This window comes from Mesocricetus auratus, unplaced genomic scaffold (genome assembly GCF_017639785.1).
Source record: "Mesocricetus auratus isolate SY011 unplaced genomic scaffold, BCM_Maur_2.0 Super-Scaffold_15014, whole genome shotgun sequence".
In the NCBI taxonomy this organism is placed as follows: Eukaryota; Metazoa; Chordata; class Mammalia; order Rodentia; family Cricetidae; genus Mesocricetus; species Mesocricetus auratus.
In genome coordinates this window covers 18,850,058-18,876,139 of record NW_024429186.1, presented here as the reverse complement: position 1 = coordinate 18,876,139, position 26,082 = coordinate 18,850,058, and the positions used below count along the sequence as shown (strand labels likewise).

The following is a 26,082-nucleotide window of genomic DNA, read 5'->3' as shown; positions in this document are numbered from 1 at the left end:
AGGGCATAACTTGCGTGTTACTTTATTGTATTTTACTTTATTTAGTGTTTACCTTGTTGGTTCAACCCCTGGACGTTTTCAAGGAAGTCACAAAGATAACTGGGGACATTTTAGGCTTAGGAAGGTAATAAAGCTTTTACTATTTTAACATTTAAAATAATATAATGTGTATACTGTCTTCCTTTTCATTTATGATGGATACCTAATCCTAGGTTCAAATCCCAACCTGTGGTATACAAACCTGGTGGTCTTGACTTGTTCCTCAGCCTGCCTCTTATGCACTATGAAATGGACAGTTATGTCAAGTAGTGACTATAAAATAGGGTGTTCTGTCAGCAGGGGAACTTGTGGACTGGAACTTGGTATCCCACCTAGGAAATAGAATGCATTTGTGTGATCACAAATCCTGCAGGTTGAGTAGCGTCTGGAGTTTTCAAGCCACTTCTCATCAGTTCTCATTGCTTAGTTGCAGGACAAGCAAGCAGATTAGAACATATGCATTGAGACAGGAGTCCTAGCAGGGCTTTTCTCAGATCTTGAAGTTTGTCCGGAGCTGAGCCTGTAGTAGAGAGTTGCCATAATGCCTGTGCTATGGAAAGGAAGGCAATGTATATTAAATTAAACAAAACTTCAGTCAGAATATGAGTTCCACTGGGGCAGGAGCTGTCCGCATTCTTCTTGCTGTCTGCTGTCCCTAGGCAGTACATGTTGAGTGGATAAAACTTCCAGATACTTGCTCTGTTGCTCCTTCAGGTTTGCATAGTGTCAAGGCAGGAAATGCAGATCAATTTTCTTCGGTGCTTTAGGAGGTTCATATCCATATGTAAATATCCCATTCATATTAGGCAGCCACCCTGGAGGCCAAGGATTTTGTCTGTACTTCCATATCCCCACCCCCACCCCCCAGGCCCTTGCATATGCTAAGCCAATGCCTGCCCCTGCACAGCTGTATCCCAGCCCAGGAGCACAGAGCTAAGGTGAGAGCTAGGAGCTTTTCAAAGGGAATGGACCCGAATGTACAATGGTTTAATCATGCCGGTTTAGTTTAGCTGTATTAGACAATTGTGATTTCAGGGTAGGTTTATTGTGATATTTCTGCTAAGATGGGTCTTTGAAAATGTTTTATTCTACTTTTGTTTTTAATGCAACCCAAAAGAATTTTGGAAAGAGACTTTCCTGTCCACATGTGTTAGTTAGGGTTTCTGTTGACCATGGCAGCTCCTATAAAGTAAAACATTTAACTGTGACTGGCTTACAGTTTCAAAAGTTCAGTCCATTATCACGGTGGGGAGCATGGCCGTGTGCAGAGTCCTACTTCTTGCAGGCAACAGGAAGTCAACTGACACACTGGGCAGTATCCTGAGCATAGGAAACCTCAAAGCCTGCCCCCACAGCAACACTCTTCCTCCAACAAGGCTATACCCACTCCAACAAAGCAGTACCTCCTATGAGATTATAGGAGCAGTGCCACTCCCTATGAGATTATAAGGACCAATTACATTCAAATTACTACAGCATAGGGGCAGGGCACATACTTTTAGTATTATAATTCTCAAAGAAGAAAGTATCTCTAAGCATGATGTTGATTGCTGATGTTTTCAGGGTACCCTTGTAAATAAATAGAAGGTATTCCAAAGGCTATGTTTTTAGGCATTAGGACATTTCAGTTACTATTGTTACCACTGTGACTAACACACTCACCTTTATTTTGGAGCAGCTTTTGCGGATGCATGCCCCATCTGTACCTAAAGATGAGTGCTGGCCTATTGTGGGTCAGTTTTCAAGCATTGGTTCCCTGGGGCCTGATGAGTCCAAGTGGCTGTGCTCAGAGTTTAAAGAGAGCTTGCTGGCGCTGAGAGAGGATGGCAGAATTCCAGGAAAAAGTGCAGTTCCTCTTCATCTGGTGAGCCCTCTTGCTCCCTGACTTACTATGCTGTAGTCCAGAAAAGTTGAGACACAGCCTTCCTTATAATAGCGCTTTACCCTGTAGGGTTTCCGGTGTGTTCAGGAGTCACAGTTCAGCCATGGACTTGCTGTGTTTTCTCCATTCTCCTTTCAAGTTGTCAAGCCAAGGGGAGAAATGGCATGTATGCCACTGCAGAAGAAGTATACTCTGTTCGTTATGTAGAGACTTGTGGATTAATGATTGATTGATTGATTGATTGATTACTAATTAATATTCAACTCAGTATTAATTTGGCATTTCAGAGGGGTAAACATTTAAAGTGTAATTTTACATCAGTTATATACATGCTCCCTGTAGATTAGTTATTACCACTTTAGTTATTTTTCAGTAAGATGGAGATTGTCTTTTAATTTAAGATCTAATTTCTTTCATTAACATTTCCATTTTCTTAAAAACAAGTCAACATTCCTTTCTTCAACATGATTCATGCTGAGCTTTATTGATTTTCTCTTTTCTTGCTTATTTTTAGATCTATCCTTCTGTGGAAAATGTTCGGACCAGCTTAGAAGGCTATCCTGGTAACTCGGTTGTGGTTTCTCTGTATATTACGAAAATGCCTTGGGGCATGTTTTGTTTTGTTTGTTTTTCATCAGAATTGGTTAGAAATGTAGAAACAGTTTTCCCTTTCCCGGATACAGCTAATGAAGCAGGTGTTGTTGAGCTGTGCAGTGTTCTAGAGAAGGGCGGTTTAGACACGCTGCTTCACCGTCACGGTGACTCCATGCAGTGTGACTTTCCTCAGCTTTACTAATAATCCAACATATTGATTGTCAAGATGAGATGTCCAACAACAGTGCGCTCCCCTGGCACTCACTGCTGCCTTGGCAGCTTGGCTGGCATCCTTCCCTCTGCCCGTGTCAGAAGTCCCACACAGCCCTTCCAAATTTACATCCCAGATACAGACACGCTTAAGACAGAGCTAGTGATTACTATTAGCTTTTGTGTAACTTAGTTGACATGTCATTTTCAGGGGCTTCACCTGTAAACGCCTAGTCTTATTTTTTTTAATTTAAATAACATTTTTTCATTTATTTTACATACCAACTGGTTTCCCCTCCTGGTATTTTCTTTAAAAAAGATGACTCTCAACTTCAACTTCATTCTTGTCTTTATCCACTCCTGAGCACTGAACTTTAAAACTGAAACACCCTCTCTAATGTCATCAGGTTATTAACAAAACCCCCAGAGAGTATGCCTTTGGGAGAAACTAGTCTGATTGGCATTCACTACTGGCTGGCAGCAGAATGTACTAAATTAAACCAATTTTGCCCATTTATTGCTTATGAAATTAGATGTGACCTTGCCAAAAGAATCTCAATAAAGTTCAGAGTTATTTGCCATTTGTTGCTCTTTTATAACAAAATAAAATTACTTCACCTTGACTCCAGGACATGGGTAGTTTTTCTTTCTGTCATTGTAATAGCCTAGATCTATTCAAAGTGCACTTTTAATAGGGTAGAACATGGCATTCTCAATGAAATAGTTTTATAAGTCGTTCTAAAATGAGATATGTTTTTAGCTATTTGCTGTAGGAGACAGGACATATCTTATTGGACCCTGGAATTGTCTAAAGCCCTCTGCACATAGATTACTGTGGGGAAATTCCCAGGTGTGTTCAGAAAGTCACTGATGAATCTACAATGGATTTGTCTTACTAAAAAAAGCAGAAGTGTTTGCTGCATGTTTTTATGTCTTCCAGTTCTCCTCTGCCTGCCTGTTTGGAAATGGCAGAATGTAAAGGCAAAGTCAGCAGGACTGGGTCTTGTCATTCACTACCTTTCCAGATGTCCTGCCTAGGACAAAAACCTAGTGATATGTTTCATACCGTCCCCCCATAGTTGTAAAACAGGCCAAGGTTCTCTCTGTGGGCTTTTCTTATACTTCAAGTCTGTGTGGATATTGCCACCACTCAGTGATTAAGTGATATCTTTTCTTTTCAGATAGTAAACTGTTTTATGTCTCTCCTCTCAGAGACATATTGTACTTAATTTGAGTTCTGATAGTGTAGACCTCTGATCCAAGCTACTCTGGAGGCTGAGGCAGGAGGATCACAAATTCAAGGCCAAGTCTGGTCTACAGAGTGAGACCCAGGCCAGCCTGGGCAACTTCGTGAGACCATAAATACAAAGTAAAAATATAGCTCAGTGGTAGAGCCCTTGCCTGGCCTGTGTGAGTCCCTAGGTTCAGTCCCCAGTACCAAGACAGAAATACAGACAGAGAGAGGATGTCTTGCCTGAACATTTTCTGTCAGTGAACTATTACATGAGATGAAATAGTGGAGGCACTTGTTTGTCCTTTAGCTTCTCATTGTTTACAGAGATTTTCTTCTTAATGAAGATGCCTCATGTTAGATTTTATTATTTTTATTTGTTTTCTTTTCCTTCTTTTAATAGCTGGGGGCTCTTTACCCTATGGCATCCAGACAGCTGAAAAACAGAATTGGCTGCATTCCTACTTTCAGTAAGTAATTGGTTTTCAATGCTGCTCTTACTTCATTAGGACCAAGACTGTGTCAGTCTGCTCTTTTAAAAAGTACCTTATATAATACAGCTATATTCTTTCATCTACATATGCTAGTGATAGAAATAATTTTAAAACAAGGTTTTGAAAATTTTTTTGGAATAGGTTTTTAATACCAGAGTAAAATTTATATCTCTGTGAGGTTTCTATTTAAATGTTGGCAGGCAAAGAACAAGATAAATAAGAGATGCTGTTGGGTAGTCTGTGGTTTACATAAGCAGCGTTCAGTTCACTTTGCCGAAGCATGAAGTAGAACCATCCAGACTATAGTATGTAGGCCACGTGCCACACTTGCCGAGGCAGGAGTTCGCTGTGCTGCTGTTTCCAGGATAAAGATGGTGTTGGTTGTGCCGCAGAGCTCAGGAAACAGGTGATGGATGGGAAGGGGAAGGAAGGCTTTTCCTTTTCCTCTTCCAGCTACAGCTCTTGTCCATCCCAAGTGTTCTAGACCAACCCCAGGGTCTTACTCACTTTGGTAGTGGCTTTGCATTTGCAGCTGGCAGCCAGAAATGACAGAGGGAGACCATCTCCTTAGCTTGCTGCTGAAATTCCTGATGGCCGGCGGAATTTCCGGCATGTCCGCGCTGAACCGAGAGTCGTTCCTTACAGAGCACTTCTGTGCTGCGCCCCTGTCAGTTTCAGATTCCTAGGCTCACTCCAAGGAAGAAAACGGTGACCCTCTTAACCCCTGATCCTATGCTGGCAAGCGGCCTGTTAGCTTGGGGATTATCCTCTTCCAAGCCAGAATCATGGACTCATGATGGAAGCCATTATACCTCCTCGAAACCTTAGTCCTAAAATGGTGGAAAAATGGGAGTAATACTCAAAGCCCAAACTAAAGCATTTCTGAGTTATCCTCCTGCCTTTTTAGCCCTCACCTGTGATATGCTGTATTCCACCCCCTTTGTTTCTTTGTGGAAGCTTCTGTGGGAGCCGCTACTCAGTAGTGTGCACTATAGGGCACTATAAGCTTCCTGCTTCCAAGAGCTCACAGTTCAGCCAGAGACCTGTGTACACATATGCGGAAAGTACAATGAAACCGTGTAGTGCATGTGTGCATGCTTGTGTGTACTCGTGTGTGCGTGCATGCATGTGTACTAGTTAGTATGAAAGGACAAGTTACCCCATGGCCATGGACTTTGATGCTTTTGTGGCTCACACCGAGTTTCCATGTTTGACATCCTTATTTTGTAAAATGATTGTGTGTTCTTTGTTATCTGAACAGAGTTTCATCAGCCATCAGGTCACAGACCGTGCTCCTGCTGTCTTTTTAGATAGGATGTTGCTTTCTGTGAAGTCAGCTAGTATAAGAATGTTGTCTGTCCTGAATTCTTTTCTAATTGGTGGTTTAACTTCTCTCCTGTCACTAGCAAGTGGTCAGCAGAGACATCTGGCCGAAGTAATGCCATGCCGCATATTAAGACGTACATGAGACCGTCATCAGACTTCAGTAAACTGGCTTGGTTTCTTGTTACAAGGTAAAGGGACCTTATATATCTTGTGGGTGATCTTGTAGCTTCTGCTCGGGAACTGAGTGGAGTCCTAGAAACTGAAGTGCTATTAGTTCTCAGCCTGCTTCCATCATGTAGCCTTAAAGGAGGCTTGTGACTAAAGTCTTATTGAATGTGATCCTTGCCTGATCCTGCATGTCTATCTAGATGTTTATGAGATTTGCATCAACTTTGGATTTACTTCTTTTTATATGCTGTAATAATAATAATAATGATTAAGCAAACTGACATTTAGGGTAAATACAGAAGAAACAGAAAATGTTAAAATGGTTACTTTTTTCTTCTTCTATTGTCTCTCTAGATAATTAAAACTTGAGCAATCAAATCTCTCATGTGCCATTTTAAAAACATCTTTATCATGATATAATTCACATACCGCAGTCTGTGCATTAAAGTCTACAATTTAACAGTCTGACATGTTCACAGAATTGTACAACCATTGCCATAATCTAATTTTAGAATATTTTAATCACCCCTAAAAGAGACTCTCTACCCACTGGCATTTTTGTTTCTTAAAAAAAAAAAAAGATAAATTGCTTTGCCCTTTGGAAAATAGAGCTGTGACTAGAACATTAGTGTCTTGCGCCTAGTCAGAACTCAAGCACTGGGCATCTCTTTGTGATTCAGTAGCCTAATTGATGTCAATCACAGCTAATTACACCATCACTGGGTGGAATCACTGCTTCCAGACTGAACTGGTACCCAAGAACATACTTGTAAATAAAAAAAGCTTGTGACTTTTTATGGCTAACATTTGTGCCTGGCTCAGGTAAGGAATGCTGACCCCAAGAGTCGGTTGATAAACATGACGGCAGAGGGGGATCCTAAAGGCTTTTGCAGCCTCAGAGCATAATGGAAAAGCAGACTAAAAATAAACATCCAGGATGCTTTTCTGTCATTTAGGAGCTGTATAAACTTGAGGAATTTATTTCATCTGTGTTTGTTTCTTAGTCTGTAAAAAGGAAGAGGTACTGGCTATATTTGGGGTTACTGTGAGCGTTACACAAGGTGTCAGAACTGGGTACCTGGAATGGAACAGACCCGCAGTCTGTGGTGACAGGGATTGTGCATTACAGTGGACAGACATACATGCCGGCAGAATGCTCGTAGACATTAAAATTTTCTTTAAAGAGCATCTGATCTCCCTCCTAATAATTGCCCATCATTGAGCAGCTTTCTGCCTTTGTAAGGATCCTCACTGTCTGTAACTCTGTGGCGAGGCCAAGCCACCCTGTTGGTATTTCACAGTATATGTGTGTTTCCTTTCTTCTATGTAGTTATTTTGTTGAAAAAGGCCTCATAATGACTGGCCTTAAACCCATGGTGATCCTTCTGCTTCATCCTCCCGGGTGCTGGAATTGCAGGCATGAGCCACCCAGCCTGGCTCAGTGCTCATGTGCGTGCGTGCTTGTGTGATGTTATGCACACATATACATTAGACACGGTCTGGCTGTGCACTTCTGGCTGGCCTGGATCTAGCTATGCCAACCAGACTGGCCTCAGACTCACAGAGATCTACTTACCCCTGTCTCCTGACTGCTGGGATTAAAGGTATGGGCCACCACGTCCAGCCCAACATGTATTCCAGATAAGACACAGACCACATCATTTCTTCATTCAGGAAGTCTAGTGAGCTCTGCTTGTAGGATCTATGTGAGTGACTATGATTGATAATCAAATAAAGCATGGTCCCTGTTGTTCATAAAAGGCACTAAGTAATGCCTTGTTCTTTCTATATTTTCACTGCCTGCTTGTTGAGAGGATGAATGAAGGGCCCATCAAGACCTCACAATCATCAGATATTGCATTGTTCTCTCTGTCTCAGGCACTGTCTGTATTTCATGGAAGGCAAGAAACTCTTGTGTGAGTTTTCATTTAAGGTATAAGAAGGCAGGCAAGACCAGTAGTCTTTTTAGGGGGCGGGGTGGTTCAGATCAGGCCTATAGCAAACGTAGAGATGTTTGGAACATGTTTGAGGGATCAGAGAACGTGGCCCTAGGAGACAACGTTTAAGCCGACTGAGGAGAATGCAGCAGCCGAACAAAGGCAGAACACATTGGTCAGAGGGGACAGCTCAAAACCGCTCTCATGCTGGAGAAAGTGTGGAAGGCTGAGCTCTTCCTGTGCTGATACGCAGAACTGAGCCAGATAACAGGGGGCCCGGAAGTGCAGTGAAGTGTGTTGAAAGCTAGGTCAGGCTGCTGAATGGAGAGTGGGTGATTAGGAGGGAGTGGACGCGAGCAGCAGAGATTGCCTGCCAGTCACAGAGCCCGTGCTGTTTATGGGGAAGAGCTGGTAGAAACAAGCTACCTGGGGTGGGGGAAGATGGTGTAGTGTATATTTTAGAACCTCCATCAATGGAGCAGGTTGAAGTGGTAGGACACACAGGCGCAGAGCTAAGCAGAGCCAAGCCCAGACTCCAGTCCAACCTCTTAGAATCCGTGAGTGCCTGAGCCCCTCCAGACACATTTCCTGAAGCACAAAGGCAAGGTGCAAAAGTGTCCCCACAGTGTGGTGGAGAGACAAGTCCACCAAGCACTTGCCACCAGCGACTCAACAGATGACACTCCCCTAGCGAAGCTGGAATCTGAGTAGCAGCCATGGCTATAGGTAATGGTGCCATGGTTAATATCCCATTATAAGCAGGAAAAACAGCAGCTGCTATTAGTCAGACAATGATAATCGCCCTGTATAGTAGCCACTCAGCATGTAAATTCGCAATGATGACAAGAACTCTGGTAACCTCAGAATCTATCATCAGATCCTTGGTCCAGCCCCATGGTCACCTGGGTGACCCCTATCAGCATGGCAGACCCTAACCAGCATGGAAGAAACAGGTGTTGTCTCTGCTCTGCAAGTGTATAAAGGAAAGGGACCAGAGAGAACCGGCCTCCACTAAGCAGCCTCCCTTGTCTCTTGTGGTCATGTGAGTTTTGTGAGATGACATGGGCCCCTCCTAGACGAGGAGTAAAGCTGTAGAGCTGAGGCAGCTCCACCAGCCACTCAGCAAATACGCATACCCACGTGGTGCTGTGGAAATAGAGGAGAGCTAGGTCGCGCTTCTTGCCCCTGTGGAATTTACAGTTAAATGAGGGAGATTGACGAAGCCGGGTGTGCCAAGTGTATTATTTGATCCCCTGGTGCTTTTCTGACCGTTCTGCACAGGTATAGTGTTCTTTCCTAAGAGAGCTGAACTTGCAGTCATCCAGGACTTGGCTGAATGTGGCTTCTTCAGTTGGATTCACAGTCTCCTGGACTTGTCCCTCATCGATGTGCCTTTCCCTTCTATATAGTTGTTTATGTGACACCAAGCCTGTATCTCTCTTGTGGAGTTAGCATGGCCCAGCAGCTGGCAGGGAGCCTGGCCTGCAGGAGCTACTCTGTACAGATTTCTTATCAAGGTTAATTAATTAAGGCGGAGTGAAGGTGGTAATGATGGAAGAGCTGTCTCCACTTGGTGCATAGAAGAGAAAAGCCTTAGGGATGACCCTGAGCCAGGAGTACGACTGGTAGGTAGATGGAGTGCCTTGTTGACATCACTTAGACACTATAGAAATGAGGTGATGTCTACAGGGGGATGGCAAATTTGATTTCAGGCCTAGCTCACTGGTAAAGTCCTGGTATAGCATTTGTGAGGTCCTGGGTTCCATCCCAAGCACAGAGAGAAATAAACCTAATTGCATACTTGGCTTAGAGACCTGCAAGTGGGATTATTGTTTGTTCCCCATGGAGGTTTGAGGCTCTGTGGTGGTGGTGGTGGTGGTTATTTTTGGTGAGGTTTTGGTGTGGTTTCTTAGTTCTCTCTAATGCTCATCACTGATAACATACGGTTTGGTGACTTTTCTGGGAGTGAGCAGAGCAGGCTGCTGCCTGGTGCTGAGGAACATCCAGGCACAGAGGCACGTACTTGTAATTCCCGCCCTCTGGGGCCTGAAGCAGGAGGATCACCGTGAGCTCAAGGCCAGTCTGGACATTTAGGCAAGGCCCTGTCTCGAACAAACCAGAGGTGAGGTTTTTAATAAGTTCCATTGCCAACCAATCCATCTGTCCTTGTTGACGGCCATGTGTAATAGTCTTCTCCATTAAGAGGACTAATTATCCATCCATTCTGGACACTGTTCTCAGCCAGTTATTTGGTGTATCTGTTGCCTTATTGAACACTTACTAGCCAAGCCCTTTGCTAAGTGCTGGGGATATAGTAATGAACGACCATTGGCCTGGTTCTGGTGGTGGGAATCACATAAAAAAAGTTAAAACTAAAACTTTAATTTTGGGGAAAAAAAGCCCTTTATCCAGGACTTTTTGGAATAAGATTTGAGCTTATACAAAAATAGTGATTCTCAATAGAGTACTATTGGCATTTACTCAAAGTATTCATTAAGGTGTGTAGAATGGATAAAAATGATAGTCTTATAAACAATTAGCAGAAACTCAAAAATTCTCAGTTTCTAATCTACAAAAATCTATCACCTTAGAGTGTGCTTTGCACACGGTATTTACTAACCCGTATCTTATTACGTGTTATTTCCCAACCAACTGTAAGTGAGGACATAGGCTTGAAGTTCTGTTTTCTTTAAAAACGAAGGGTTTTTAGAATCAAGCTACATGTTCCCTTCCACCCTTTAAAAAATATTATTTTATGTGTGTGGATATTTGCCTGCATATAAGTTTGTGTTCTGCTTGCATGCAGTGGTGCCTTTGCAGGCCAGATGAGGGCATCAGATTTCCCGGAACTGGAATTAGAGGGTTGTGAGCTACCCCATGGGTACTAGGTCCAACCTGGGTTTTCTGGAAGCAGCCAGTGCTCTTTACTGCTAAGCTATCACTCCAGCTCCTTTTTTTTTTCTTTTAATGTATTTTAGTTTGAGATAGGGTCTCGCTGACTTGTCCAGGATGGACTTGAGTTTGCAGTGCTCTCATCTCAGCCTCTTGGACAGCTAGGACTAAAGGCATGTGCCACCACGGCCAGGTTCAGTGTGGCCTCTCGATGGGGTCTGCTGCCACCTGACACAGCATTTTTTCTAATGAGTAGTGTGCTCCATGAAATGTATAGTACAGTAATACATATCCCAGTAACACAGTCACTTGTTACTGTAGTCAGCTATTGTCTGCCATATGTGATTATATGTACTGGAAACCAGTGTATTGGGTTCATTTGTACCAGCATCACTATCAACTTGGTCATGGCTGGGCTAGCACTAGACAATGGGGATCTGAGGGCCATAGTGTACTATTATGGTCCACTCTCATACATGATGTCTGTGTTTAGTGCAGTGTCATTGTCTAGTGTATCACGATTTGAATAAGAACCCTTTAAAAATTTTCCTTTTTCAAGTTGGTAATATATGCACACAGTAAAAGAGTTGGGGTAGGGGCTGGAGAGATGGCTCAGTGGTTAAGAGCACTGACTGCTCTTCCAGAAGTCCTGGGTTCAATTCCCAGCACCCACATGGCAGCTCACAACTATCTATAACTCCAGTTGCAGGGACCTGATACCCATGGCAAAACACCAATGTACATAAAATAGAAATAAATTTAAAAAAAAGAGTTGGGGTAATAGGTAAATTGTCCTGTATTCCTATTCCTACACCCTAGCCACTATATTCTTCAACTGGAAACCAATACCATTAGTCAGCCTGGGTGTTTACTAACTTCAGCAACCCTAAGATCTTGTCCAAGCCTAGTATCCTCAGAATGTTATGTTAACTGACCGTATTATTTGAAGAAATAACTCGAAACAAGATCCAAAGATCCAAGTCCCAATTTGGATTATCATTTACTAGCCTTGCCATTTAAATGTTAAAAAAACCCATTTATAATGTGGACTTTTTGTCTGATTTAATGGAATGTTCTGAGGCTATCGTTAGAAAATAGACGAGGATGTTGCCCATTAAACCATATAATATATTTCACGTTAGTCAGTTAGGCCTCTTTTGATTCATGAAATCAGTGTCTGAAACCTTTATCTGATTTGCATATATAACACATTAACATACAGTACAAAGCTAAAAGACTCGTCTGTGGGGGCTGGAGAGAGCGCTCAGTGGTAAAAAGTGCTTGCTGCTCTTGCAGAGGACCAGAGTTCAATTCCCAGCACCTACTCAGGTGGTTCACAAGTATCGGAACTCTAGTTCCAGGGGATCTAACACCCTCTTCTGGTCTCCCATGGGTTTCTGCACACACATTGCATATACGTGTGTATACATACACTTGTGTTCACACAAACACACACATACACACACACAAATCCTTGTTTTTTAAAAGACTTGTCTGAAGATTACAGTTTAAAAAAAAGAACTTAATTTGAGGCTAATTTGATAATTGATGAGAATTATCCAACTTGAAGATGAGCATTTCCCAAACTCTTTTAATCCCAGCACTCTGGAGCCAGAGGCAGGCAGATCTCTGGGAGTTCGAGGTCAGCCTGGTCTACAGAGTGAGTTAGTTCCAGGACAGGGCTACTCAGAGAAACCCTGTCTCGAAAAAACAAGCAAACAAAAGTAACCAGATACCTGTATGGCAGTTTAGCTAATCTGGCACTGTGTTGGCTATTTTCTCCTTTGGCTGTTTGTTTCTTTATGGTTTTAATAAGATTTTTCTTTCCATCTGTTTTGATCCTACCATGAAATCATCCCTTGTTCAATAAGCATCCTGTTACGGAAATTACCAGCACATGACAACAAATACAGTCACCAGATTTTTACTGCAGTGTCAAGGAAGTAAGAGCAGAGCTTTAAGAAGAGCCCTTGACTAAGAAGATTGGGCCTAGGTGTAGCTGGCAAACCCAGTGAGAACAATTATGGAAGCTATGCATTGTGGGAGGCAAGAAATAAGGTGGTTACTAACACTAGCTGGAGCACTGTTACGGTTGCCTAGCAACTGACAGGCACTGTTTGATAGAGATGAGCAGAAATGTTGGTTCTGCCACTCAGAGACAGCGAGACAAGTGCTTGACTACAAAATCGCCGTTGGCTTTTTGGAGGAACATAAAAGACATTCTTCTCCTCTGCATTGCTGTATCACTCTGCAATGCTCCTTCCCTGCTGTCTGCTCCTCAGAGTGTGAAGCGGTGGGGGTTTTTCCCTTCCTTTGTCTGTGATATTTGGAGGAAATCAAATTGGATCACACAAAAGAATACTTACAGATGTTATTGATAGACTTGGTTGCCTGGCGCCCCCAAGATAACCAGGATTCTTTGGTGTGTCTTATGTACTTTGTTACAAATTATGTTATCAGCCCTACCCTGCAGTCTGCAAACAACTTCTTTTGTACCTTAGAAATGATCTGAGGCCACTGACCACCTTCACTTTCTTTCGTTCTGCTACAAGCAGAGCAAAGACAGCATGTCTTTGTTCATGTCCTGTGGGCCAGCCTCCAGAAATATTATCCCTGTTGGGAAAATGTTCCAGGCCCTCCCCCTAGGGCCTGGGAGCCCTTTGAGTGCTGGCGTTCGTAGTCATGAGGTGGACCCGTGGCTTGAGATGCTCTGCCCTCCAGAGAAAACCTATATATTTATTAGCTCTGCCTTGTAGTGTTTCCTATAAGCTGGTTAAGCCACCCCCCTTCTTTTTTTTATACTATAAACCTCTCAGGAGCTGGGTATTAATCTTTTCCTCATTCCAGGGCTTTGAAAAAAAAGCATAGAGAACTTAACTAGTGTATGACAAATAACCCAGTGTGTAAGGTGGGGAGACCTGAAATTCAGGCCCCGATAGTCCATTGTAAATATTTTGAGCCTAAGCTTTGGTTATGGGTGATAAATAAGGCAGGTGTGGCCCTTGCACCCAGGAACTTGGGATCTAGTGGGTATCATGCTGTTGATCTCTGCTTTGGCACCGGCATCGCCTTGCCGCCTGAGGCACTGGGAAAAGCATGGCTCATAGACTCCTCGCAGCCCCTTGCTTGGCAAAGCCGCAGCGGCCCTGTTTCCCTCCTCCCAGCTGACAGGTACTGCTCCTGGGCCATCACTCATTCGCTCCTCTCCAGCCCACTGCCCATTGTGCCCTGGCTTCCTGCCCAGCTTGATTTTCATTTCTGGCCCAGCCAGACACAGGCCTGTCTTCCCAAGAGACTGAAGTGGGAAGATTACAGGTTCAAGGACGATCTGGGCAACTTAGTGGAAATGAAAGCTGTAAAGAAGGCTGAAGATACAGTTCAGTGCCTTGTGTATGTGCGGCCCGAGGTTCAGTCTCCAGTACCACCCCCAAGTGTTTCCACCGTGGCTGTAACTTACGGCCTTTGCTGTGGAGTCAGATGGCAGTGCAATGTAGTCTTTGGACCAGCAGTGAAATAGCATATCAGGATAGTGAGTGCTTAGAGCAGCCAGACCAGTTCCTTCAAATGCAGGGAGCAGAACAGGGAAGAAGAGAGACCAGAGCCCCAAAATCTCCCTCCAGACCCTGCATTCAGTGTCCTAAAGACCCCATGCAGCGCCTGCCTCCCAAATCTTTGCACACAGCACACAGACATTAGGGGCACACTTAGCCAAACCATACTACTTATCAAATCCTTTCTGTTAAACAAAAGATACCGCTTCCTGAAACTTCGTGCCGTTTTTCCCTGTGGGAGTGATCATCTTCTCCCCTAACCATCCTCCCTGCTGCTGTCAGTATCCCCATGGCCGCCCCTAGCTGCTGTAGCATAGGCACACAGCCCGAAACCCCCCTACAGCCTGATCAAGCTTTCAGTAGTCGCAGATGAGCTATCAGTATCCCATCCGGAGGCCCACACACCCAGCATGATGTCTTGAGTAGGTTTGGAAAGTATGCTTGCAAATGACAGGAGAAATGAAAAAGACTGAGCATAGGACATTTAGCAAACAGGGCTGGACAAGAGAACCAGCCAGATGACTCGGGCTGTAGGTGGCATTTGCTTTCGCATGATGTGGCTGAGTTTGGTATAAACAGACTGGATGGTTAGAAGCCAAGGAACTTTGATACCTAAGAGATTTTGTCAGCTGCCAGGATGTGACTAGAGAATGGACATTGAGTAAGCATGCTGAAGTGTGTTCAGAGAGCTCTGGAGTTCTTGGCATCACACCCAGCAAAGCCTGGCTCAGAATGGATACCCAGGAGACAACTTGTTGAATGAATAAGCAGAGATCGGACACAGAAAGCCTGAAGGGCAGCAGTTGGTGAGTAAAACCCCCAAAACTAGGAGCCAAAATAGATTGTTTCTCTCCATAAATTAAAGTGTCTCAAGTCTTTTGTTACCCTAAATGTGGCTAGTGATAGGCTTCGGGATATATAGAGGAAATCATGAACTTGAAGGTCCTGGGTCATGGTAGGAGGGGAGAGAACCATGAGCTGGCATGGAGTGTTATATAGGGAGGAATAGGAAAGCAGATAGAAAGCTGTGAGACCAGTTCTGGGAACAGGCAAGAGACCTTAGACTTTCCGGTTAGGGGTCACTGAAGACTTTGCGGCCAAGGAGCCAGGTGATCCACAATGCTTTTGTATCACTGAGAGTGCCGAGTGCTCAGATCTATTGTGAGTGCCACACCGTTGGTGATAAATAGTGCTGTCAGCTTTCTGAGATCTAAATGACCTGGGTGATGTCGCGCCTATCTGAATGTAGAAACAAGTGCAGGGTTTAGGCTGCTCCTAAGTGGTTGGACTGGATCTCGGATCTGTCTTTTGTGTTCTTCACCTCATCCTCTTTTTCTGGAGTCCAGCTGTGGATGGACTGAGGAGAACAGAACCCAGAGGCAGGGAGTTCTCCTGAGACACTGATACAGACCGCTAAGCAAGGGACCATATGTGACGGTGGGGGGTGGGAAAAGAGGAAGTCATCCATCCAGGTTAGGACAGAAGGGTCAGCAGAGTAGCAGCAGGCTGAGAGCAGGAAGGAAGGAGCCCATTGCCCTTGAGGTGGGTACAGCTTGTGGCAGTTACAGATGTCAGGTGCTGTGAGGAGTTACAAGCCCCAAGAAGACAACCTGTTCCTCATGCTGTCTCAATGGGTATCAGTGGCAACCTAGTATTCTCTCTGGAGCAGTAGTTCTTAGTGCCATTCATTGTAAGACTCCAAGGGTCTAAGGAAGGCTCCCAGCAGACTGTGCCACTATAGAATCCAAGGAAAGGTAGCCAAGGCATCAGGCTTGGTAAACTCAGGGCCATCAAAGGATATGAGACCTGTAGGTAAATTAACCCAAGGCTGGCTGCACATTGATTCTGTTGGTCTTCCCTGGCTAAACAGCCTACCATCAGCAGCCAAGAGAGAGAGTCCCTGCTGCTCTCTGCCTGTTTTCCTCTGTCTAGCCAATGGTCAGGCTCAATCTGTGCTGTTCCACAGTTCCTTAGAGCCCTGTACATTCTGGAAACTCCTTCCCAAGGTCACAGCAGTAGACAGAGGGAGATGAGCCCAAGCACTTCCTGCTTCTCCTGGAGACACTAGTCTTTTGCTTGTTGAAATTTTTTTTTAACTAAGAATTCTCCTAGAAGGAAAGAAACTTTATAAGTATGATTAAACTGTTTCATTTCCCAGGACCCATCTAACAAAATCCCATAGTTCTACAGAGGAGTGAGACCTTTCCCAGTCTTCCCTCTGTGTCCTGCTGTATAGTTCCCCCGTCACCTTTGCCTAGGCAGCTCCATCCATCCACCGTCTTAGCCAACGAGCAGGTGGGTTAATCCTTACATGCTCTTCATAGTGTCTCGTATTGATAGCTTACCCGCTGCAAGAAGTCCACCAAAACAACGGGCCATTTCAGCAGATGAGGGAACACTAAGGAATATTTGGTTATCACATTGGTTATAAATCAGTGCATATTAAAATTCTTTGAAGTGGTACCTTATCCCAGTTCTCCCTAGAATTTGAAAAGCAGTTTTTTAAAGGAAGCCATGACATTTGCCTGGAGAGGTCAGTCGTCTTCTTAGTGCACTTCTTGCTTACATACACGCTGTACAAGGATAATTTAGAGGAGTCAGTTCTCACCTTCTACCATGTTGATCCTGGGGATTGAGCTTGGGCTTCTTGGCAGGTGCCTTGACCCACTGAGCCGACTCACTAGCCCCAATTGTGGACTTTGTTTTTGTTTTATTTGTTGTATCTTTTATTTTTAGTTTGATTGGCTGGCTGGCTGGTTGGTTGGTTGATTGTTGGTTGGATTAAATCTACTTGGGTTAAATTTAGAGTCCATGCTTGCTAGGCAAGCACTTTCTCACTGAGTTATATCCTCAGTGAGGGGGAATTTTGACCATAATTTGAATCCTTGATGCTGATATGATGGCTTCTGAAGTCCTTATGATTGGGATCAAGGATAGATGATTGCATTTAAAGACAAGGATGGATTGTGCCACAGAATACCAGAGCCTCCAGTTGGAGTTCACTATGTATATAAGAGACTTTGCTGAGGGGAAGAGGAGAGGTTCATGGTCTGCCTGTGACTTGGAATCAAGTAGATTGATGAAAATCCACTTGACAATTTGTGAGAGTATAGACTTGCAAAAGCCCACCCTGAGCGTGGTGTTCCTGTCACAGTCTGCTCACATTTGTCTATCTGGAAACAGATAAGGGTGGTCTTCAGTCTTCCTTTCCCGCTAGAATTTCTTTGTTACTACATCAGATAGGCACTGGTACCTTAAAAGCACAGTTGCCAACGCAGACCATCTTTAGCAGCTAATCTCATAAGATTGTTCAACGTGTACAAATTTGATTGAGTCTTCACCATACTGTTAGGTTTCTGGCACCTTCTGTAGTAACAACAGGAAACTTAACATGTGTGTATGCCTTGGAACTTGGTTGTGTTTCCATCCTGGGGACTCATGCTATGGTTGTGGCATCAGTGATGCATTCTGCTGAATGATGTTTAGACCTGACTATACCAAAACTGTATGAGTAGGAAGCTGGGAACACTCTGTCACTTAATGAATCACAGGGTCAGAGTCACCGTCCAGAAACATAGCAAAGTATTGATGTTGGTAAGAGCAAATGTTTATTAAGCACCATCCATATCCTAGGGACTTTACCTACCTTATGTGGTAAACCCCTCATTCGGCGTTACGAGACAGGTATTTACTGTTAGGGAAGCTGACGATTGATTGACAGGATACCACGAATTGTGGCCAGAACACACGTGATTCAGGTTCCATGTGTGCCAGTCCTCTGCCCTACTTTGCATTTTGTGCATTGCTCTCAGCAGACTTTTCCTCAATTGCAGCATTTGTTCTCTGACCACACATCTTAGCCAGTTGCATCTTCTAAGCTGAGTGAATCAGCCAGCCGCCTTTCCTGAATAAAGAAGATGTTTCTCGCCTGCCTAGCATCTTCAGGATTCAGTGTCAGGAAAAGATCCGGGGGCTGGAGGAGCAGCCTACAGCTTCTGAAAGAGACAGGGCTTGCGGGGGAGGAGAGGGCTCGGGCTTCTAAGGAGTGGGCAGAGTGGGAGATGTCCTGGACTAAGGAAGGATGCCTGCGGATCTGTGGGGTGAGGGCACTGTACAGTCAGAAGCAGGGCAGTCATGGAAGGCAGTCACAGGAACTAAGATTGGAAAGCTGGGACTGAGTCCTGTCCGCGTGTCTTGGATGATAGATTGCGGTATTGATCTGAGGCTTTGGTTGAAAGGAGACTTTCTGAGAACCACAGGAGATCAATATGGAATGAAAACTTGAGGCAGGGGCAGCCATTTGGAGCTCTGTTCTAGGGTAAAGAGAGCTGAACTAGGGGCCCTTACTGAAAACATGTTACTGGCTACATTAGAAAACTGACTAAAAACATCAGTCTGTGAAGCAGATAAGTCCATAGTGCCTGAGCTATCTGGACCTGACCTAATGAGACTGGACAGAAGGCAACTGGCCTTAAAGGTGGAGAAACAGAGAGGCAACCAGCCATTAAATATGGGGGTAGACCAGGCTCAGAGGGCAGAGGCAGGAGGATCTTTGTGAGTTCCAGGCCAGTCAGTACTACATAGTGAAACCCAGCCTTAAATAAATAAATAAATAGATAGATAGATAGGTAGATAGATAGGTAGATAGATAAATGAATGAATGAATAAATAAATAAATGAAATAAAGCTCCTAAGTAAGCACTGAGGGAAATGTCTAGAATTCTTCTCTGGAACCTGCAGGGAGGTTTTTTTGTTTTTTGGGGTTTTTTTGTTTGTTTGTTTGTTTGTTTGTTTGTTTTGGTTGGTTGGTTGGTTGGTTGGTTGGTTTTTCAAGACAGGGTTTCTCTGTATTGTTTTGGAGCCTGTCCTGGAACTCACTTGGTAGACCAGGCTGGCCTTGAACTCACAAAGATCCGCCTGCCTCTGCCTCCCAAGTGTTGGGATTAAAGGCATGCACCACCAACGCCCGACCACTGCAGGGAGAATTTTAAGAGCTACAATACCCAGCCAGCATGGCCCATTTTGAACTCCTCCTCACCAGGAGCACACGGTACTGTTATCTGAAGGCATGGACCTTCTCACACTATCTGTTAGAGCAGGCATAAACCAAAGCAGGCGACATGCATTAGCCAGGCCTTCCATCACTGTAACACATACCCGAGAAAGGCAGCTCCCGGGAAGGATTCTGTTTTGGTTCACCATATCAGAGGTGGCGGTCCACTCCTTGGTCCTTGGCCCTGCCGGCTCCAGGGCCATGGTGAGGCAGAACATAGTGGTGGGAACACTTGGCAGATCCTTAAGTTTCTCTTGCCTCCAAAATAATACCATCAGCCCAGGAAATAGGCCTTATTGTAAAAAACACTTTAAATTAAAAATAACCAAAAGAAGAAAGGCGTAATTTTAAAACACAATTTCACAGAAATAAACGTAGATGTGATTAGAAGTGCTGAACACCACTTCTAATCAGAGCAAGCATAGTTAAAGATGTATTGTATCTATTAGAATGCAGAATTGTCCTAGATATGTACCCAGTGTTCTCAGTGGCCCAAGAAAAGAGTGCTATTGTATACTTTGAGTGGTAATCTATGCAGGGAAAGCTGTTTTAGAGAAATCTGACAATCTCAGAATTCTAGTTTCTTGTGTGTCCTGGAATACATGAATCATTTACAGTGTGAGACTTTCTTTTCCTTTGCAGTGCAACTATTTTTTCCTCTTTTGTGACATGTTATTGCAGTCTACAGAGAGAAAGAGAGCCCAAGGGCAGTACAGAGACGCCTAGAGCCAGTGCAGAAGAAAGGGAGCGTGTACCACCTGTGTGTGTTTGCAGAAGGCATGCTGCTGGGGGCATTCAAAAACAGGTGACAGCAGCAGTGACTGTGGTCTGTCCTTCTCTCCTCACTGCAGCTGCTCAGTGTGACCTTCAGCAGTCACTGTTGTTCACCGTGTGACATTTGTCGGTCCCAGTGTGGGTCCCCTGCCTCAGACACTGCAGAGGTGAGGTGGCCCATGTAAACCATGCCTTCTCTTTGTGCAGCTGCTGCCCAGACTGCTGAGTAATTAGGATGCAAGGAAATGCTTCATCAGCCAACATGTGTCCCTGTAACAGCAGTCACCTGGAGGACACATACACCTTTTTAAAAAAAACTATATGAACCCAGCTGTGAGGACGCTCAAACTGGTGCTGGTCATGGCAGCTACCTCCATCAGCAGTGGTTAGATTCTGAAAGGTTCACGGAGCAAGGTGTGACCTTGAGGCCATCCTCATGGGGTCCCTTCTCTTGAGTAGCTATTTCCAAGAGATTACCAAATAAGTGCTCTTGGTAAGAGGCTTCCATTGGAAATTAGGAATTTCTCTTTGGGGGGTGACAGGAGAGCCCTCAAGGTAAATGCACAGAGAATCTGGTCTGGGAAAGTACTTTGGTCTCAAAGACCACACCCACCTGAACGCATGCCCACCACCCCAGCTAGAGACAAGACCCTAAAGCAAAGGAGAATAGGAAGTGCTAGGGAGTCGTTATAGTAGGGAAGAAGGGGCCAAACAGTCTGCTCTGGCTACGGGGTTCTTTTCTCAGCGTTTGCCTTCCCTTCCTCTCCCGGTACCTAACATACTATTCCATGTGTGCCTTGTGTACTCCATACGTCCCTTACTACAGTCTTCTGGGAATTCACTTAGAAATTCTTGTGGTAGATAGTTTAAATTTATCCTTCAGGAGTTGACACAAATTTTTCATATTGTGGATCAAGATCATGCCTGTGGTGAGCAGCCACACCTGAGAAACTGTGACAGTAATTGTCACTATTCATACTCTTTGCAGGTACTGCCCTTAGTCACCTTAGCAGTGTTGACTTGGTGTGTTGTTCGGTTCATGTGTGTATAAGTATCATGTGTGGCTTCTAAACAGCAGAATCTATTTCTTCCATTCCAGTTTGGATGCTGGAATGTCAGGTAAGCGGTAATGATGAGATCAGGTCTTCTCCAAGGTTTCAGTTAGCTTGCTTCTCCACATACCCTTAATGGGGGAAAGAGGCCAAGGCAGTTCCTGGGGTCTCTTACAAAGTCACTATTATTGTCTCATGAGGGCTGTGCATTTATCACCTCCTGAGACTCCTACATTGGGAGTTAGGATTTTAGTAGAGCAATGTAAGCATAGTCATTAACACTTGGCAGAACTCTGTTTTTCAGAATTCCTGTCCTTGTGTGTTTCTGATGAGGATAAACCAAGAGAGATTCTTAGGGGTGTTTAGAGGATGAATGAGAAACAGCTGTCATTTTCATAACTCAGTCTGTTACTGTGTCACTGCACACCGGCTCACTCTGCTGGCGTTAGGTAGCATCTGAACCCGGTTCCCTACGTAGGTCCTCCACAGCTCCTGTGACCCTCGGGGCACTACATGTGTTTACCTGGTTCTGGAATGTATGGCCTGCCTTCTCTAAGACACCAGCCCAATGCTAGAGGCCACGAAGTCTGACCTGAGTTTCTATGTTCGTGGCTTAAATTCACGCTCATGGTTCTAGCTTGTTGCTCTCACTTTGGGTATCTTTTACCTGCTCTGTGCAGACTCCCAGCTCCAGTGTCAGAGCAAAGATAAACAGTCTCACCGAGCTATGTTAACCAGTTCCCACAACTGGGAAAAGTCAGATTTCTAGGGGGGAAATGCACATACGTTTATGTTAGATGTAATCTTCTAACTCTGTAGCCCTGACTGAGCTTTACCTGACACATCTCTAGCCCTCAAAGGTTTGTTTGTTTACTTTTCCACTATTACTTCATTAGTACTTTGGCAGTCTCTGGTGGACAGGAAAACTTGACACATCCCAAACCCCACCCTTGTCGACAGCCACACCACCCTTGAATGTGCCCAATTTCATCTAAATCCCACCCAGTAGAATCTCATCCCTCAAAGAATAAAGTGACCTTTCCCTTTTTAACACTCAAGCAGGTATAGCAAAAGGCAAGGAAATGCACCTTGTACTGGCAGGAGAAGGCTGCTGGGTCCAGAGGGAGGCAGGAGAAAGATGGACGGATGAAGGCGGTGGACAGTGAGTGGGTCTGGGTGGAAAAGAGCAGCTGGAAAGCCTTTGAAGTTCCAGGAACACAACAACTTTGCATAAGCCTCAGGGTGTCACTTTGCCCTGTAGAAAACACTGGTGACTTCTCTACCACCCACACCCAGAGCAGACAGCCTGAGAGTTTGGAAATACATCCCCGTCTTCCTGGCTGCCCGGGTGCCAGGGATTCAAAGCATTACTCATAGTGTAAGAAATTATTAAAGATGACATTTCAAGAAATGTTGATTTGTCACCCAGACAACCTACGGGTGTCTTTCAAGTCTCCCAGTGTTCAGAGTAGGATTTTGAAGGCTGCTGATACTTGGAATTCTGTTAGAAGGCAAATACAAAAGCAGGGTAGGAGGAAGCCATCTGCAAGAGTGTCCCCATGGTCTCCATTTATCCTCGTGTGGATAAGCCCTAGGCTCATGAGATGTGAGGGAACACAGTTCTCGTGGGAAGACTGAGAAGCCTTTCCGAGGGCATGTTTGTCTTGGGCATCATGTTGTTGGCATTCAAGGAAGTTACCCAGAAGATGGAGACCTAAAATATGAGAAAAACTTTGAGAAGGCAGCCTCTCCCTCAGCCTGCTGGTTGATTTTACCATTAGGCATTTGCCTTAGCACAGAGACGATGCTATTGATCACTGACAGATGAAAATCCTAAATCCTACCTGTCTTTCAAAGAGCATGTTCTCCTAAAGTGGTACCTTGCTTTCTGTTTGTGTCACGCTTCTCTGTGACCTTGGGCACACAGGAAGGCTCCCTATCCTCCAGTGTGGTCCAGCTGCTTGAGAAGACAGGTGGGTCTGTAAATGAGGCGGGATCTTATGTAGCCCAGCTGGCCTTGGACTCCTGATCCTCCACCCCCACCTAGGGCTCTGTGATCGTACACTTGCATCCCCACACCCAGCTCCTGATATTCATCTGTAAAGACAAATAGAATTTGGGCAAACCTAGTTGATTTTTTTAAAGCTATGCAGTAGGCTTACTCTTACTAATTAGCAGAGCAAATTTCCTAGTCTTGCACACCTTTTCGGGGAATACTGTATACAATGTACAGTGATCACGTCAAAATAAAAGCCATCTCCATCTCTGTAAACGTTCATCTCTTCATGTCTCTTCAACTCCTGTTGTTTATTCCTTCTTAAAATGTGTAAGAAGTTCTCACAATTTACAGCTGGTAGGGCTGTTGACTGCTTTTAACTTAGCCGCTGGCATAACACCTTCAGATGCTGTAAGTGCTGGTAGGTGCTGCTCTTCAGAGAGGAGGCTTCCAGGTCAGAACCAACAGGATTCCTCTGAGTCCTGTGACCTAAGTGTGCAGTGACTTCTGCAGTAGAGTTTTCATTTCTGGGAGGTAATCAAGGACAGTAGCGATAGTCTATATTTTGGGAGGTATTGTGGACCCTTCTGATCAACAACATGAAGTATCCCTTTCCTGGCACTGGAGTTTTTGTTACATAGTCTACAGCTCCTGGGGAACCTCATTTTGTGTGGAGAAATTATGTATATCTTACAAAAGAAAAGATTTTCCTATAGCTTTTTCAAATTCGTTTACTGTCATTTCTTCTCCCTTCTGCATACCCTCTCTCCCTCTCTTCTTCCCAGTTAGTGCCCCCATTTTACCCCTTCATAGCACCTGTGTCCTGCTGTCCTCAGATTTTACACACACACACACACACACACACACACACACACACACAATGCTCAATTTTGATTGTCAAGATTTAGAACTATTTAGAAGACAAATGTCTAGGCATGTCCATGGAGATGCTTCTAGAAGATTCCTCTGAACAGGAAAGATCCAGCGTCCATCCCTCTCTGCCAGCTGCTATATGGTCCTACAGCCAAAGCTACAGTCACTGTCACTGCCAAGCCATAACAGACTGTACCCTCAAACTATGAGCTACAATAAAGCACACCTTCCCTAAATAAATAAATGTATAAGGAGCTAATTCTAACTCTGGTCACTGAGTCAGCCACCAATTAATCTGGTCCTCTCCACCTGGTCCTCTCCACCCCAACTCCCAACCCCCGCCCCGCCCTCCCTAAGCCCTGCCCCCAGCCACTGCTATGCTCCTCTTCACCTCTGGGAAGTCAGCTTCTTAGCATCAGTGTATAAATGAGAACCAAAGTGATCTTGGCACTTTCTTTGTGTCTATTCCAGGTCTCCTTCCTCCTGCTGCGCTGAGATTTTTTTAAGGCCATACCCGCAGCTCTTTGTCTATATTAAACACACTTCTAAATGAGCCATCTCGTTCTGACTGCAAGCACAAGGCTGGTGGCCCCCGGAGCTGTTTTCTTTAAAGTGAAAGTAGCAGCTAGCTTTAGTTGTCCCTCCCCCCCAAAAGACAGAAAGTGGCTACATGTATATGATACTATTAACAGTTTTTCTTTAATTTTTTGTGTGTTTTAGAATTTATTTTCATTATTCTTAGTTATGTGTATGTGTCTCTGTATGGATTTGTGCACTTGGGTGCAGCACCCGTGGAGGCCACAAGAGGGCAGTGGATCCTCTGGATCTGGAGTTGCAGGTGCTTGGGACCTACAGGGGTGCTGGAAATGGAACTCTACTTGTCTGCAAGATCCTCACTGACTCACACCCCTAACCACTGGGCCCTGTCTCCAGCCCCATAGATTTTTCTTAACTCTTGCTTTTATATACAACAAAACTGGAAGACATAGCAGTACCAGGACTATAAAAAGAAAATGGAATTTAGACATGGAAAAAAAATACTTCTTGGGAAGATAATCATTTTAATAACTGCCTGGGAGGCCGGGTACAAGTGAGGGTGAAGCTGTCCTTAATTAGCAGTTAGATAAATCCTGAGAATTGCAGCAAAGTGAGGCTTAAATTTCCTTTTCAACACCACAGTTTTGCTCAGAGCTGAACCAACGTGATTGCAGCTACGTGGTTTGTGACCAGTGCTCTCGCAGCTGTGTACATCTGACCCACAGGGAGATGCCACACTGAGACAGCCCCTTCTGTGTCCTTGTCTCCACAGCGCGAATCTGTCCAAGGCTGCCTGGGGAACATTGGAGAAGAACGGCACCCAGCTGATGATACGCTCCTACGAGCTCGGGGTCCTTTTCCTGCCGTCGGCATTCGTGAGTCACGCGTCGCCCACACACTTGGTCACACTCGTTGTGAATGGGACTCCTGTGTTCTCCCCCCCAGTCACAGCGCAGACCCAATGTTCTCCCCCAGTCACAGCACAGACCCAACGTTCTCCCCCCCCAGTCACAGCGCAGACCCAACGTTCTCCCCCCCACAGCGCAGACCCAACGTTCTCCCCCCTCAGTCACAGCGCAGACCCAACGTTCTCCCCCCCAGTCACAGCGCAGACCCAACGTTCTCCCCCAGTCACAGCGCAGACCCAACGTTCTCCCCCCCCAGTCACAGCGCAGACCCAACGTTCTCCCCCCCCCAGTCACAGCGCAGACCCAACGTTCTCCCCCGCAGTCACAGTGCAGACCCAATGTTCTCCCCCAGTCACAGCACAGACCCAACGTTCTCCCCCAGTCACAGCACAGACCCAACGTTCTCCCCCAGTCACAGCACAGACCCAACATTCTCCCCCAGTCACAGCGCAGACCCAACGTTCTCCCCCCGCCCCCGTCACAGCACAGACCCAACGTTCTCCCCCAGTCACAGCGCAGACCCAACGTTCTCCCCCAGTCACAGTGCAGACCCAATGTTCTCCCC

At 45.0% G+C, this 26,082-nt stretch overlaps 1 protein-coding gene across 2 annotated transcripts in view; it reads left to right on the top strand.

The window, feature by feature from the left end:
• The window catches only part of Tdp1 (tyrosyl-DNA phosphodiesterase 1), a 74,325-nt gene that overhangs the window by 28,373 nt on the left and 19,870 nt on the right, over positions 1 to 26,082 (top strand). For both annotated transcript variants that reach the window (XM_040742637.1, XM_040742639.1), the window contains 6 exons: positions 46 to 124; positions 1,718 to 1,903; positions 2,436 to 2,484; positions 4,360 to 4,426; positions 5,857 to 5,964; positions 25,382 to 25,484. In XM_040742637.1, the coding sequence (XP_040598571.1) occupies positions 46 to 124; positions 1,718 to 1,903; positions 2,436 to 2,484; positions 4,360 to 4,426; positions 5,857 to 5,964; positions 25,382 to 25,484 (592 nt within the window). The remainder of the gene's footprint in view (positions 1 to 45; positions 125 to 1,717; positions 1,904 to 2,435; positions 2,485 to 4,359; positions 4,427 to 5,856; positions 5,965 to 25,381; positions 25,485 to 26,082) is intronic.